The 17,252-nt window shown below is 41.4% G+C and overlaps 1 protein-coding gene across 1 annotated transcript; it reads right to left on the bottom strand.

Annotated features, from left to right (window-relative positions):
- Positions 1–409: 409 nt before the first annotated feature.
- LOC131234964 (cationic amino acid transporter 7, chloroplastic-like) lies at positions 410–7,637 on the bottom strand. The gene is made up of 5 exons (XM_058231989.1): positions 7,203–7,637; positions 6,870–7,092; positions 5,768–6,116; positions 2,157–2,388; positions 410–1,432 (listed from the first exon to the last, which is right to left on the bottom strand). The coding sequence occupies exons 1-5, from the start codon at positions 7,582–7,584 to the stop codon at positions 864–866; spliced, it is 1,755 nt and encodes a 584-aa protein (XP_058087972.1). The 5' UTR covers positions 7,585–7,637; the 3' UTR covers positions 410–863.
- Positions 7,638–17,252: the final 9,615 nt, after the last annotated feature.

The following is a 17,252-nucleotide window of genomic DNA, read 5'->3' as shown; positions in this document are numbered from 1 at the left end:
GTATTTTTTAGATCCAACCTATTCATAAATTAACATGGAGATAGATGAAGTGAGAACAAAAATATAAGCTTGATCGGAAACTTCTGTGGCCCCTAAGAAGTTTTGAACGGTGGATGTCACTGTCCCCACTGTTTTCTATGGTGGGGTCCACTTAAACTTTAGATCTATCTCATTATTTTTATCATGCCATAAAACGATCTCTCCAAATGGATGGACGGTATGGATATAACACATGCATCATGGTGGGGCCCACAGAGCTTGGTGACGTCACTTCAGTTGCGATTTGGACACTGACGTTGTCAGTATCTAATCCGCGCCCACTCACAAAGCCTAGCCCCCTTTTTTTTTAGTGCAGTCGGCTACATTAATATCATTCCACGAATATTTTTTTAAAAATAAATAAAGAAAATAAACAATTTTCTCCCTGTTGTTTTCATTCGTTTCTGTCAAAAGTCAATCTCAACGGCTTACATCAACCATTTAATTCTTTCACGGTTGATGGATTGCAACCTACAAAAGGTGGGCCGAACTAATCCAAAACCCACCCATTTCTTTTTTACATGTATACTCACTCCCTATTGTTGATCACAATCCATCAAACCAACCAACCCAAAAAAAAAAACACAAAAGAAGATAAATTTGATATCTACATCACACCACCCTTCCATTCTTTAGCAGATCCGTTCTCCATTTTGGCAATTGAAGAAGCACAACTCGCCCCAGTGAACTCAGACTCGGTAGAATCGACTCACCACCCATCCCACCGAGTCTTCAATCCATGCATGGTACCAATTCAACTACCAAAATGAAAAACAAGTGTTTGCAAAATCCAAAATATAAAAGGCAGGTGCATGCAAACATCATTACACTTGCGAACTACCAACAGCATTTTCTTCACAATGGCTTTGAATTTCTCCATTCTTTTGGAGAAGAATCCCATCTCCTTCAGCGTCGAAGCTGGCATGAACACTGTATAGAACATAAACAAGGATGGCTAGAACAGAGAAGAACCCGAATCGGGTATACGACGGCCCATCGAGGGAGCCCAACAAGAAGACGTTGAGGAAGATCGAGATTGACGGTATCCACGGCATCAGCGGTACGCCCCAGTGTTCGGGCTTCCTAGCTTGCGGCACGTAGAAATGGAACGTTTGGAGGACCGCGACCGCAGCCACGGTGCACCCTCCGAGTGCGAACGCCTTTGCGTGGCCCGGTGCGGCAAACCGCCATAGGAGAGTGAAGACGAGGGAGATGATGGAAAAGAAGATGAGGAATGCTAGGGTGGGCCATGGGTTAGTGATCCCCACGGAGACGTAGCGGCGGTAGATTACTGCATTGGCCACCATGTAGAAGACGAAGAGCGTCCCGATTGAGACGAGGTGGAGAAGGACGTTTAGATCGGTGAAGAGGGCGATCGCGGCCGTGAAAATCCCTGCATGGTGTGTGGCGAATCAGAAGAAAATCTTGATGGACGGCTTGGATGTCATGAAGAAACCATGTGGGATCGATTTTCAACAGTGATAATGGTTTTCAACATAGCATTTCACATGCTTATGAACTATTTGCAGTAACAGTTGGTGCATAAAATGCACCATCTTTGTGACCCAGCTAATTAGAATACGCGTCGATCAGGACCGTTGAATGGATGTCCAGTAACCTGAAATGCTATGTTGGACAGTAGGAACATCCAACAGTGCAATTGCTTGCCTGCAGCCTGCTCATCGAATGGATGACACATCGAACACAGCGCTGTGAGATGTGGTCCATGTAGGAAGTACTGATGTTGATAATTAGCAACTATTCATGAGATTGATGGGGCCCACATGTGAAAACTGGCTTTGGGATCCTTTTAAATTTGTCATAGAGTGGGATCCCATTCAAATCCATCGTACCATACCATGTTGTGGCTTCCTCTTAAGGGGCCCATTTATAAAAATATGATGGATATTTTGATAGGACGCCAACAAGCATTCAAAAGTTAGGCCTACTTATCCGAATGGCATTGAATATCCGTATCCGATTCATGAAGGATACTTCCTAGCCAAGAGCTGTCATCGTAAGTAGGCCCACTCAGGCCCATTGGGCCCCAAATGTAGGTCTGGATATGCGGTGGAAGTCCAAGTGATGATGTAATCAGTGATGTTGTTGACACGTACCGAGGAATGCTGAGGCGTTAACAGGCGTGGCGGTCTTGGGGTGGACCTGGGCGAACCATGAAGGGACGACGTTGCAGCGCCCAATGACGCATAGATAGCGGGCTTGGCCCAGCATCGACACCATCATCGACGTCAATATGCCAAAGCTAGCGCCCACACCGACCACATTCGACACCCAGCCCCACCCCTCCTGCCCTTTAAATGCGCCGGAGAATGGTGCGTCCACATTAATCTGTCTCCACAAAATAAATAATAAATTAGTTTTTAATAAAAAAAAAACTAAGTACTATTTCCCACAGGAAACGGAAGCGGATTGCGTAGTGAGTAACTCGCGGAAGCGGACAGCCTACTGAGTAAACTCTGTGAGTTCCACTGATTTATGTATTTTATCTGCTCAGTCCATCCATTTTACTGGATAAGTTTGGGACTAGAGTCTAAAAATGAAGCATATCCAATGTTCAAATGGACCACACCACAGAAAACAGTTGAATTGAACGTGTACTGTTTAAAAATCCTTGGGGCCACAGAAGTTTTGAATTAAGTTTATTTTTATGATTTCCCCTATCGATGTCTCTGTGATCTTATGAAGAAGTTCCAGTACAAATAAACATCACCCTGGGGCATAGAAAGCTTTCAACGTTGGAAATCATTATCCCTGCTATTTCCAGTGGCATGATCCACTTCATCTTTGGGTATGCTTCAATTTTGCGATCAATCCCTTAAATTACATGAAAATAAAAAAATAAAAAAATTTGGATGAACAGCAAGGATAGACCACATACATTCAAGGTGGCCTCAACTGAGTTTACTCAGTAGGCAATCCAATTTCCCAGGATACGCCCTTTGGTGGGACCCACTGCTTTCAAAGTGTGGACCCAAGGCCATCAGCTAACGAGAGGCCTGGTCGGTGCTCGAAAAGCCCGGTTGGTCCCACATGATGTATGTGATTTATCCACGCCGTCAACTCATTTTTCAGCTCAATTTAGGGCATGAACCCAAAAATTGAGGCAGATCCAGTGTCAGGTGAACCACACCACATGAAACAGTGGTGGTTGAACGCCCAACGTTAAAAACTTCTTGATGGCGACAAAAGTCTGGAATAATGTGATATTTGTGTTTTCCCAGGGATGTTGACCTGACCAACGGGTAGGATGGCAAATAAACATTACAGGGTACCCTTCGCAGTTTTTAATGGTAGGCGTTCAATCAGCCACCGTTTCCTATGGTGTGGTCCACCCTATATTTGGAACCGCCTCATCTTTTAGGCTCATGCACTTAAAAATGAGCGGGCAAGATGGGCGGACCACAGAACTTTTCCAGCACCGACGTTGGTACTGGAGGGTCGCCACCGAATCCAAGTACCTCACTTTGGTGCTCCCGCAAAGAGTCGGCTTCCCCGGTGCTTGCCACCATTCTCCAAATTGTGGCAACGCATTTGCGGACGCGGATTGCGTCCTACCATAATCCGTCCGGGCAGGGCTCTTTGGGGCCCAAAGTGACGTAAGTGTTTTATCCACGCCGTTCATAATTTTTCTTGGATCATTTTAATGTATCATGTAAAAAATTAGGCAGGTACAGGGCTTAAGTGGACCACAAAGTGGGGATTTAATTTCCACCATTAAAAACTTCTTGGGAGCTGGAGAAGTTTCGGATCAAGCTGATATTTGTGTTTTCACTTCATCCACGTCCATCCACGTCTGTATGAGATTATTAATAGGTTGGATGGTAAAAAAATCATCATGGTGGCCCTTAGCAAGTTTTCAGCGGTGAGAGTCATTATCACTGCAGGTTCCTTTGATGTGGTCCACTGGAGCTGTGGATCTGCTTCAGTTTTTGCCATGTATATTAAAGATATCTGAGAAAAGCGATGAACGGCTTGGATAAAACATTTACATCACTTTAGGCCGCACAGAGCCCTCCCCGGACGGATTAGGGTAGGACGCAATCCGCGTCCCGCATTTGCTGTACACGTGGCAACTTGTCTGCCAATCTAAAGCGTCAAAATCCGTTGGCCGAATAATGGATGTGCATATCCAAAAATACCATCCATCCTACGATCCCAAACCGTCCAATTTTAATGGGAGACAAATGGAAGGCTAACATCAGTCCACGCTCATAGATAACCGAGCGCATGATTTGAACGGTTAGGATTGATATGCATGCACGAATTCAACGTGTACAGCAGATACGTAACCACAATCCCGTGACGTGTCACAGAAAGACGGCGTTGTCTACGTCCAGGTCTCTCCGCTTCACCGCCCGAGAGCTATATCATTCCGGTAGTCCAGGAGGAGAAAGGCTCCACAAGAGAAAAAAACGCTAACTCCATGAATAGGCCACGAGCACCGATGATCAGAACCGTTGAAGAGTTGGGCCCCAAAATAAAAATAAAAATTGAACTATTCGATGTAGAGCAGATAGAATAATTGAACGGTGAACGGGATAGATGACCATCCATGAGAGAGACAATAGCGCTATACGATCCTCCGCCAATGGAGATTAGTCCAAAATCTTCAGAACGGAACAAATCTTAGCCATCCAATTCTTGGAATTGTACATGGACTATTGCTGTAATTCTCTCTTAGTAGGCCATTGATCGTAGAGTCAGTAGCCCGATAACCTCGAAAACCCTTTGCCCATCATATAAACGGCCTGGATTACCCATCCATGAACCCCATCCGTACAGAATGGTGCATGGACACCAACTTGTACATGCAGGGCCCACAGTTCAAGATCCTGACCGTTTAACTGAACTGAAGGAGAACACAGTGCCTGGATGATACCTAAAAACGTCCTCCCCCATCAGACGACGATAACCAACGGTCTAAAATAATTACCAATGGATAGGATCTTATAATCTATAGAGTTTTCAGGAAATTATCCATCCATGATGCATCCCATCAAATTAACGGTCCCGATCACCGGAAGATTGTCCCATCATTTACTAAAAAGAAACCGTGATTAAAACTCTATTTCCGTATTATTCACGTATCAACTTGTGATAATAAATCACTTTAGAAGCACGAGATTTCAGTGAGCACAGACCCACATAAGAGGGAGTAGATTTGGTGTAACCCGGGTTACACGTTAGCGGGTGTTACTCTGATCGTGGGCCCCACCTTGATTATTGTGTTGTATATCCATCCTGTCCATCCATTTTTTCAGCTCATTATAAGGGATGTAGGCCTAACAGTGAAGCAGATCCAACTCACGATTGGACCACACCGCAGAGAGGAGTGGGGACAATGACGCTCACCGTTGAAACCTTCCTAGGGCCTACCATGATGTTTATTTTTCATCCATGCCGTTAAAAATAGGTCACACAGACATGGATGAAGGAAATATACAAAGATCAGCTTGAACCAAAACGGCTGTGGCTCACGAGAAGCTTTTAATGGTCAATCAGAACTGTTTCCAGTGGTGTGGTCCACCGGAGATTTGGATCTATTTAAGTTTTGGGATCACGTCCTAAAAAGAGCTGAAAAAGCGTATGGATGGCGTGGATATACAAAAATCTCATCAAAGTGGGCCCCACACGGTCAGGGTAACACCCAACGTCTAATCCGCTCCCGAGAGAAAGACCGATGTATGGAGATTTCGAATTTACTCACCGCATCGTAAGGAACGAGCTTCGACATGGAAACCGCCATCAAGCAGTAGAGAACAGTTACGATAACAACCGAACCCGAAACGCCTATCGGGATGTCGCGTCTCGGGTCCTTGACCTCCTCCGCCATCGTCGACACGGCGTCATACCCGATATAGCTCAGAAACACCATCGCCGCGCCGTTGAAAACACCTGACGCGCCGTACGGGAAGAACCCGCCCGGGTGCGTCGCGTCAGACGGCTCCCTCAGGTTCTTCCAGTCTCCTCTCCAGAACCCAACCAGTATAATGAAGAAGATGAATGCCAGATGAATGGCTGTCAATACCATGTTCAGAACAGAGCTCTCCTTCGTACTGAAAATACAATAAAAACAGAGGAATCGATCAAAAACAGGGTGTAGAAATTCAACTGCTTCTTCTGATCTAGAAAAATGCAGAAGAGGTGATGTTACGTAAGGATAGCTGAAATATCCATGTGAGGAAATGTCGAGATTTTTCAATTTTCACAGGATAAACAAAGGAAAATATTTAAACTTCAGTTCATATGAAAAATACAGAGGAAAATTTCAAATTTTCAGAAAAGAGCAATTACTGGAATTGCTTCCAACCGCGCTAAATGCAGAAGAAACGGCTCCCTGTGAGAAAAAGGCGAACTTTCCGTGAAGAAAAAGAGAGAGAAGATAATATATGTATATATAGTAAAAAAAAAAAAAAAAAAAGGAAAAATCCTTAAAATACATAATCGATTAAGAATAAAGTAGACTCCCTTCCCTCATTTGCTCTGCAAAAGAAACAGATTAGAATTCAAAAAACATCCATCTGAGAAAACTGAAAATTCTTCCAAATAACGCAGAAAACATCTATTTTTTTAAACTCCAAAAGTCCATATGAAATAATGAGAAAATCAATTAAAAAATCAAAATTTTCATAGAGAAAAGTACAAATCCTTCAATCCCATTTATCATTTGAAATTTTGAAATTTCCCATATAAGAACATCCACAAAATCTCCAAAACAAAGCCCAAAAAATGCAATCTTCCTTCAAAACAGACAGAAAATTTTAAAAATTGGATATACCAAATTGTGCAAAAAAAGCCTTCTCTTTTACCTGTAACAAATACATAGAGAAACCACCAAAACGACTCCCACCGCAAGCAAATCAATCTCATTGAGCCCGTCCGGCAATCCCGACACCGTTATCCTCCATCTCTCTGTCGTCGCCACGCCGATCGACGTCCCCAAATACGCAGTGAAACTTCTCGCCACCGCCGCATTCGAGAACACGTAATCCATCACCAGATTCGCTCCCGTCAGAAAAGCCGCAAATTCCCCTTCAAAAAAAAAAAAAAAAAAAAAGAGAGAGAGAAAGAAAAAAACCCCTCTCAAAATAGAGTTTAAAATGAGGAAGCGCACGTTAGAAATGATATGCTAAGACGCGCACCGAAGGTGACCCTCAGGTAACTGAATGCGCCTCCTGCAACGGGCATGTCGACAGCGAACTCGGTATAGCAGAAGGCGGAGAGGAGTGCGCAGAGTCCAGCGACGGCGTATGATAAAACGATGGCCGGGCCAGCGGCGAACCGGGCGGCTTGGCCGGTGGAGACGAATACACCGGCGCCGACCATGCCGCCGAGGCCGAGGCCGACGAGGTCGAACCAGCGAAGCGTCTTGTGCATGTCGGATCCGGAACGTGCCCGGACCCGGCTCATTTCTTCGTAGGTGGTGGAGACCGAGCCAGCCCGGCGGGCGAGCCGGGCCGGGGTCTGGGCGAGAGCTCGGCCATAGGCTCGAAAGCTTGAGAAGGAGCCGCTTCGGCTCTCCATCTCTCTCTCTCGGTCTCAATCTCCGACGATTTCGAAATGAGAGAGGGATGGAAGCCGACGATTGAATATGATGAGATTTTATAGGGGGTTTAAGGCTACACGCAGTACTATCTACACGCTGCCACACGTGCGGAAAACCCGGCAGATTTCCTTGTGTGGCCCACCATTTGGGCTTTTTGGGCCAGCCGTCAGGCCGGTCAGATAGGTACCCCCTTGGACGCAACTTCGTTTGAGAAAAGCTTTGATACTCTGGATATGTATGATGGATTATACAGGCACTTAGATAGTACTTTAGAGTTTACACGTAACATGCAAAATGTCAAATCAAACCGTCCAAGTTTTGGTACCGTAGATGTATCATCGGAAACGCTCACCTGCGAACCAGTTCGTACCAGTTACATACGAACTTTTTTGAGAACCCATCATACGTGATATGGATTCAAAATCTGAACCGTTCATGTGAAGCAGCACCTCCTGAAACCTCCTAGGACCAAGTTTTACTTTGATCTATAACTTTTTTGGGCCATGAAAAATTAAAACAGTTTCCTCCCTTGATTTGCATTTCTCTTTGCTATGGCCCACCAGAATTTTAGATTAGGGTGAAAATTTCCCACGTGAGGTCTCATTGGATTCTGCATCACATGGACCGTCCAGATTAGACACCCACGACACGTGTGCAAAGGTGCACACGTGCGCAGGGGAGCATGACTCGATGTATCATGAATCAAAAAGTAATTTTACTTAATTATCTGACCATCGGATTAATGAAAATCGTTTGAACGGTTTAAATGAAAAATATCCAATAATTTTATTTCTTGGAGCCAATGTCCCTTCATCAGACAGCAGGATAGTTCAACAAATTTGATTTGGTATCGTGCGTTAGAGAAAGGGGGCCACATAATTTACTATTGTTATCCTCAAAATCTCAGTGAACATATTTTATTGGTGGCAGAAGCAGTCCACCAATTAACCTACAATGATAAGTTTCAAAGAGATAATGGAGAGTGATAACAGCTAAACTCTTGGATGCTTAAATTATTAGGGTAGATTTATGTTGAAAAGGTTTATGCTTGGGTTTTTATCACTTACCTCCCTTCAATCGCAGTGGGGTACTTATAGAGTCTATCCAACAGTGTCAAAATTGTGTATCCTGTGGGATCCACAAGGTACACTAGAAAATCTTATCTAGATATGAATCTTCCTCCTGATTTATCATCGAGCCTATCTTAGTCAGCGTGATCTTTGTGTATATCAAATATGATCTCTTAGTTCAAAGCGAGATCTTCACCCCGCCCTACATGTGATCGCAACTCGAAAAATGGCTCTTACAACCGATATATCCCTTTAAGGAGTTCAACTCGGTGTCTATTCGGGGTCGATCTCTCCATCGAGAGGATTATTAACCATATCCTCCGAGCTCTATGCCTTAGTAATATGGGAAGCTCGTCCCGGTATTCTTCTGATGGTCAATTACACTCTCTTTTGCACTAGTCCAGTTGGGTTTTCCCCACAATAGTTCCCCCCACTTTCGAGCTCATCATGCACAGGCTTGGGAAGCAGGAGCCTAAACTGATCTAGAAGCACAAGAACTGAAATTCAAAATTTAAGTAGCCTGATCTTCTTAAAATTTGAAATTGAGCCTGAGTTTGTCGTTTGCTGGTGAGGGCAAAAATTGAAAAGGCAGCACCCGACGCAAAATCTGAAAAAAGGCATAATAACGATCGTGAGATATGAGGAGACATGCATTAATGGCGAGATATCGATCAGACTTTAGACGAATCAAGGATTGGGAGTTGTCACTTGAGCCATCGTATTTTCGCTCGGGCCAACCTTACACTACCAGGTGGAAGGGCACATCAGTTGAAGCATTGCCGTGGGATTACGTGGCAGTGCGCAGAAATAAATGCACTACCAAGGGGATTCTATAAATACTGTCATTCCCCCTCTTTTGCTTGTTAGTCTGTTTTGAGAAGACCAAGCTCTATCAGCCTGCATCTAGCCTTCACTTCGGTACAAGAGTTCTCTCCTTCTCCGACATCCATCAGTTTACGATTCTCATGCCAGAGCTTTTTCCGATGTGGTTATAAATTACTTTCTCCCTCCGTTTTCTTTCATTTTTTTCCATATCTTCCGAGGGGGATTCTAGGGTTGCCACTATCTCTGGTGCCTTTTATGAGGAGGCGATGGGAAGTAGCTTGGATTCTCAGTTTGCACCATTTTTGAGGCTCTGGTCTCACGGGCCCACCTCGTGGAACCACCATCAAGGGTGGAATCATGAATAGGGAAGGCCTCCTCGCGACAAGCAAAGCTGGCATCATCATTCTCTAGGGATATGGCTCATACAGCCAACATTTTCGTATCTAGGCTAAAGACAGCCAACCTATAAGCCCTTAGATCAGAGTATATGATTCCCAGCTTAGTGGGGCTTTGGCTTCCTTGGGCTGGAGAGCTCTTTGGCCAGCCTCCCGAGGGGGAGGTTGCCCTATACCCAATTTTCTTTGCTTGCGGTGGTCTTCGCTTGCCTTTACATCCAATGGTGAGAGAAATGCTCATCCGGCTCAAGGCACCCCTGCTAGCTAAACCCCAATGTGTGGTGAGCTATCTTTGGTTGTTGTGTTCTCTGGCAATAGGTTGGCAACTTCGAGCTCACTATAGATGAGCTCTTCTTCTTATACCAGGCTAAGAGCGACCCTGACTCTCGAGGCTAGTATTACTTTTCTTCATGGTCATGTAAGGGTCAAACCATTATCACTAATAACTCATCCTCCAACAAAGCTGAAAGGAAAAGTAGTTTTTGTAATTGGAGAGTGGGAGGCCCCTGCGTTAGAGCTAGAGAGATTACAGGCTCGAGTTCCTAACTCATTCGCATTCCCAACTTAGAGTACATGCGGAACTGCTATATTTAATTTTTTTTTTCTTATTTACTTGCTAGTTTTGTGTGGGTGTCTAACTTTATTTATTTATTATTATTTTTTTAACAGCCTTTCCCAGGTCTTAACCTAACCTCTTAGTTTCTCTCCTACACATCAGGATCGCCAGAGAGTGACCAGCGGCTCAGCGAGACTATAGGAGGCTAGACACCCCACAGCTCTTATAGCAGTCCGACCTTGCTCTAACAAGTGAGTTTCTTCCACATTTGTCCATGCTTGGTTGATAGTTGCGTAGGTAGGTTTTCATACTGACTTTTCTCCGTTATTCTTATAACAATGTCAAAACGCCCTCCATCTTGAAAGAAGAAGCTCCTGTCTAGGGACGAACTTAAGAGGTTAAAGAGTGTGTAGAGAAGGGCGACCCCATCATCTTCTCTCACCACCCCCATCCGAGTTGTTTCCCCTGCCCATGCCCTCGTCCCTCAAGCGAGCGAGACCCCAGTCAACATCTCCCCTATTATAGTCCTGACTGAGCTCAGTAATGGAGCTGCTAACACTCCCACTGACAATTGCCCTCCCGAAGTGGTCGAGCTTGACGTGCCCTCAATGATGTCTGAGAGGGCTCAGGCCAAGGAGGCCTTAGGTACGGCCAGTGCTTCTGAGCACCAGGACTCAGCCCCGAGGTGATTACCATCGGGGGTCGTCATCTTCCTCTCATTCAATCACAAGGCACTTAGTCGTACTCCTAAGATGGGGACGAGGTCATGCGCTTGAGGAACAGGTGAATTCTCTAATGTCTCTACATCCAGAGCGGTTATTTTCAATGGTGGGGACCTTAACCATCAAGGTGCATTTGTATTCTGTAGACTTTCTCATCTTATCCTTCTCTTTTTTCTTTTTTTCCTTTGGTAGGCTAACATGGGTACTTTTCATGTTTCAGGAGGTCTCGCAGTCATCGTCGTTCGCTAATTCACCCTTGATCCCGATGGCTAGGCTTAAGTAGGTTGAGTGCCTACTAAACACCGCTCATGTTGACCTTGCGGTGAAGGCCTAAGTGCTAACATCGGCTGTGTCAAACCTAGGAGAGCTTCACGGCGCTCTCCGTGTGTCCGAGGAAGAATGGGAAGCTTTCCTTGCTTAGTTGATAGAGGAGCGTCGGCGTAGTGTAAGTGCTATATTTTCTAGCTCCTATGATTGTCAAATTTTGTAGTGCCAAAACCTCTTGGAATCTATATCTTGTGTAGTTCATCTTCATGTTCAAGATCATGTAATTCTTGTACAAGTTCAAGATGTTCCACTTCAAGATTCAAGCATCACAAGTATAAGAGATATACAAGTTCAAGAACTACATCAACTGATAGATTAAGCTTTCAAGCTTCGACCTATGTCAAGATAAAATGCTTTAATTTGGTACTTAAAGCTCAAGCTTCAAAGTGCTACAAATTCAAGCTTCAAAGTATTACAAGTTCAAGCTTCAACATACGTCAAGATATCAATCTTCGTGAACTTTAAGATTAACCATCAACCAAAATAAAAGATGTTTCAATATCACTTATAAGGTATGAATGACCCTAGATTGACCATAGCTTAGGTCATTTTGATTACATACTTTAAATGGGTCACTACATAAGTGTATAAACTGTTTTCTCAACTAGTCTTAACCTATGTTCGACTAGTCCTAGTACAAGCTCGATTAGTCTAAGAAATTCCTCGACCAGTCCAAGGTTTATTAGTAATTTTTGAGATTTTCTGTTATAGCCTCGACCAGTCCTGGAGACTGCTCGAACAGTCAAGTGAACAGTGCTCGACTAGTCGAGCAAGCTTGACTCAAAGTCCAACAACCAAATTGGGTCTCACATGACCAGTCGTGTGCATGGCTCGACCGGTCGTGCAACAACTTTATCTTATCGCGTCCAAAATTTTAAAAGTTTGTTGGTCCTTTGACCACTTGAGCTGACCTTTGGGCCAGTCGAGTGAGCAATTTCTGCACTTATAAATAGAGCACGATTTTTAGAGTTTTTCATTGAATTCAAGCAAAATCAAGACACTACTCTGAGAGATAAGTTAGTAATATTCTTAAGCTATTTAGTGATCATTTAATATTTTCTTTAATTAGCTTTTTGCATTTGATTTTGTATTCTACATTCCAATCTTATTTGAAGAAGGATTTAAGTTTTCCCATTTCTTGGAATCAAAATCAAATCAAGTTAGCCTAAAGTGATATAATCTAAAAATCATTTAGAACCCAGAACCTTTTCATAAGTGAGTGTAAACATTGAACATCTCCATTGAACTTTTACTCTGAATTGGTTCTACCGGGCTGCATCAAAGGAGAATATCCAGATAAGTATTTTACATTTCTGTAAATCTATTCTTTTGGTTTCTTTGAGATTGTGCCAGGAAAAATCTCTTTCTTTTTATTGGTTTGTCTGAGGTGATCCAGAAAACTCAGTGTGGGGTTTTTAAATTGTGTAAGCCCACTTGAGAGACACAATTGTGGAGGTTTTAGGTGAACCTTGAAAAACCTATTTCATAATGAACGCTAATATCCACTGTGTGAGGATATTGGGAGTGGAGTAGTTGTATGGCTGTTTTTCTAAACAGTTGGTGTTCACACAAGCGAACCACTATAATTTCTGGCCTTGTGGTGAATGATTGATTGTGGCATTATGTAGATGTTGTAATTTCCTTTTTAAGCATTTGTGGAGAATGTTGTAATCTTTTTATGCAAGTGTGGGAATGTTGTAATAGCTTAGTTATTTTCTTTGATATTTCATTCTTTATTCCTCTGTATCAGTTTGGGATTTTGATACAAAAACCGTTCTAAGAATCAGGTTGTCTTACTATAAGCCATTAGTTTTTAGTGTAAGGTTATCCTTAGAACAACATCTGTATTAACCTCTTAATACTTGTACGTTTGAGGTTGTTATTCATTTCTACATTATGAGATTGTTTAAGTGCTATCTTTATTTATATTTGTTTAATTCCACATTTAATTTTTTAATTTGGCATAGTCTTATTCACCCCCCCCCCCCCCCCCTCCTCTACGACTTTTAGCTCGGCCTTTTTCAAGTTGTATCAGAGCCTAATAGCTCGCCTTATTTTATTTTTTTATATTTATTTCCTGAGCTAATGGATCTGAGCTTTTGTCAAATTTTGATAGCCTTTCAGTCACTAGGCCTTCACCATTTGATGGCTCCAATTATGCCTATTAGAAAGCTAGAATGAGGATTTTCTTAAAATCCTTGGATGAGAGTGTGTGGCAAGCCACATTGACCAATTGGACCCCTCTTACCACTGAAGTGACTGGTACTGATGGATCTATAACTGTAAAAGTAATACCTTATTTTACTTGGACCAATCTTCAGAAAAGTGAGAGTAGTGCCAATGCAAAGGCTCTAAATGCTATTACTTATGCATTATCACCAGATGAATTCAAGAGAATTATATCTTGTGATACTGCAAAGCAAGCCTGAGATGTTTTGGAAATGACATATGAGGGTACAACAATTGTCAAGAAATCTAAAGTTCAAATCCTCACAACCAAATTTGAGGAAATACGTATGGAAGAAAATGAAACTTTCATGGACTTCTATACAAGATTGAATGACATTATCAGCTCTATGTGGGGTCTTGGTGATAGAATCCCAGAAAGTAAAGTCTGTGTAAAGATACTATGCTCATTGCCTGAACGGTTCAATTCAAAGGTTACTGCGATCCAGGAACTTCGTGATACGAATAATATGAGGGAAGAAGAATTAGTTGGTTCCTTAAATACCTATGAGTTAAACTTTAAAGCTCTTAAAGGTAAATCCATTTCCCTTAAATCTTCTAAAAATATTTCTCAAGAAAATAGTAATAATTCTGATTAAGAAAATTCTAAAGATGATATGGCCCTTTTAGTTAAAAAGTTTTATAAGATTTTCAAAAGTAAAAAGAGGGTTGATTTACAAAAACCTAATAAAAGATCTAAATCTAAAACCTGGAAATCTTTGAAAGACAGTCAATGTTACAACTACCATGAATATGGGCATCTAGGGAATAAATGTCCTAAAAAGGACAAACCTAAAAAGAAAAATATGTTGGCTACTTGGGATGAATCTTCCTACTCTGAAGCCTCTTATGAGTTAGAAGATTCTGAAACCGAGTCGGGCAATGAAGTTAAAGATCTTATGGCTCTAACCAAGTTCACTTTTCAGATAATGATGATTTAACCAGTGAAGAAAATCCAAATAGTGACCATGAAAATGAAGAAGATCTTTAAGATGCTTATAATGCCCTATACAAGGAAAGTTGTAAAATTGCTATAAAACTAAAACTTCAGAAAGAAAAGTTTTCAAAACTAAAAGAAAATTTTGATTATCTAGTCTTAGAAAAATCACATATTTTAGATTGTTTTGAAAAAACTATGTGCGATTTAGATTTCAAAACCTCCCTTGTTGAAAACTTAAAATCTGAAAATGAAAAGCTAAAACTTGAAGTCTCTTCACTTTCGAGTTTAAAAGATAAATGGAGGTATGCCCAAGGAGATTCTAAGTTAGAAAAACTTTTATCTGGATCCAGAAAATATGGGGATCGATCTGGATTGGGCTACAACAAAAGTATTCCTCCCAAACATAAGAATACTCCAGCCAAATTTGTGAAAGGGTAGTCTTCAAACTCAAAAGACAAAAGTCTGAATCAAAATTATTCTCAAAATGTTAAGACTTTTCAAACCTTAAAACCTAAAAGCAACCATATCAACTATGAAAATCAGAATCGTATTTCTTTAGCTGAGAAAATTGTTGATTTACTTAAGGAGCTCTTAAAATCTAACTCAGTGGATCAGTCTTATAACAACTACAAACATAAGAAGACCAACTATACTCCTAAACCCAAAATTGTAATGAAATGGGTCCCTAAAGTTACGTGTTTAGTTGCCCACACCAATTTCAAAGCTTCGAGCCATTCAAAGTGGTACCTAGACAGTGGATGCTCTAGACACATGACAAGTGACAAAGGTTTGTTCACCAATCTTAAAGACATGACTGATGGTTCAGTCACATTCAGTGATAGTATCAACTGTAGAATTATTGGCCAAGGTATGGTTCAGCTCTTTAACCTCCCTCTATTTGAGAATGTTTTATATGTGGAAGAGTTAAAACATAATTTATTAAGCATCTCTCAAATATGCGATAATAATCATAGTATAAAATTCACCAACCAAGGGTGCAAAATTCTAACTAAAAATGGTTCTGTTATATTAACTGGTCGCAGAACTTCTGAAAGTTGCTACATTGTGAGTGATTCAAGCTCAGTCTATCATGTTACATGGTCCATACTGATGAAACTGAATTATGACATAAACGGCTCGGACATGTACACTACCGCAACTTGTATAGATTGAGCAAAAGAGAGTTGGTAAGAGGTTTATCCAAAATACAAAAAGTAGAAAAAATATATGGCGAATGCCAGATTGGTAAACAAACTAGGAGTACTCACAAAAAGGTGAATTCTAATGCCACATCTAAACCACTCAAACTTCTCCACATGGATCTCATTGGACCAAATATAACAGAAAGTCGAGGTGGCAAGAAGTATATTCTGGTAATTGTTGATGACTTTACCAGGTACACTTGGGTAGTCTTCTTGAGAGAGAAATCAGAAACTCTTGATGAAGTAAAAAAGGGTACTTAAATGTATCCAAATGGAAAAAGAATCACAAGTCTCTAAGATTCATAGTGATCATAATTCAGAATTTGAAAATAGCGGTTTTGAGAAATTTTGCAGTGATCAGGGAATATCACATGAATTTTCTGCGCCTAAAACACTACAACAAAATGGTGTAGTAGAAAGAAAAAATAGAGTGCTTCAAGAAATGGCGAATGTAATACTAAATAGTATGAAGCTTCCTAAAAATCTTTGGGCCGAAGCCGTAAATACTGCTTGTTATATAATTAACCGTGTTTACACTAGAAAATCAAATGATAAAACGGCTTATGAAATGTGGTTTGATAAGGAGCTTACTATCAAATACTTTCGAGTTTTTGGCAACAAGTGCTACATTTTACATGACCAAGAAAATCTACGTAAATTTGACACCAAAAGTGATGAAGGGATATTTTTAGGGTATGCTCTAAATAGTCGAGTGTATCGAGTTCTTAACAAGAGGACTGGTGTAATTTAAGAGTCCATTAATGTGGTTATTGATGATCACTTGAATACACCTATCTCAAGTTCAGAAAATGATGAAGTTCTTCTAATTGATAAACCGGACTCTTCATCAAGTCAAAATAACACTGAACTGAGGAGAGTTAAAGATCATCCTTCTAATCAAATTCTTGGAAACTCTCTCATTGGTATGCGCACTCGTAGATAACTTGAAGATATGTGTAACTATGTGTGCTTTACATCTGGTTAACGTAAAAGAAGCTCTTACTGACGAAAACTAGATTGTAGCAATATAAGAAGAGCTCAATCAGTTTGTTAGAAATGATGTTTGGTACTTAGTTCCAAGACTGAATGATAAACACATTATTGGAACAAAGTGGATTTTCAAAAATAAGTCTGATGAACTTGGTAATATTATTAGAAACATGGCTAGGATGGTTATACAAGGGTACACTCAAATTGAAGGCATCGATTATGATGAGACCTTTGCCCCAGTAGCTTGTCTTAAATCAATCAAACTATTTATATTCATTGTGTGCTTTAGAAAGTTCAAAATATATAAAATGGATGTAAAGAGTGCATTCTTGAATGACGATTTCCATGAAGAAGTGTATGTTGAACAGCCTCCGGGTTTTGAAGACCCTAAAC

Source organism: Magnolia sinica, chromosome 19 (assembly GCF_029962835.1).
Source record: "Magnolia sinica isolate HGM2019 chromosome 19, MsV1, whole genome shotgun sequence".
NCBI classification, from domain to species: Eukaryota; Viridiplantae; Streptophyta; class Magnoliopsida; order Magnoliales; family Magnoliaceae; genus Magnolia; species Magnolia sinica.
This window is presented reverse-complemented; position numbering and strand designations above follow the sequence as displayed.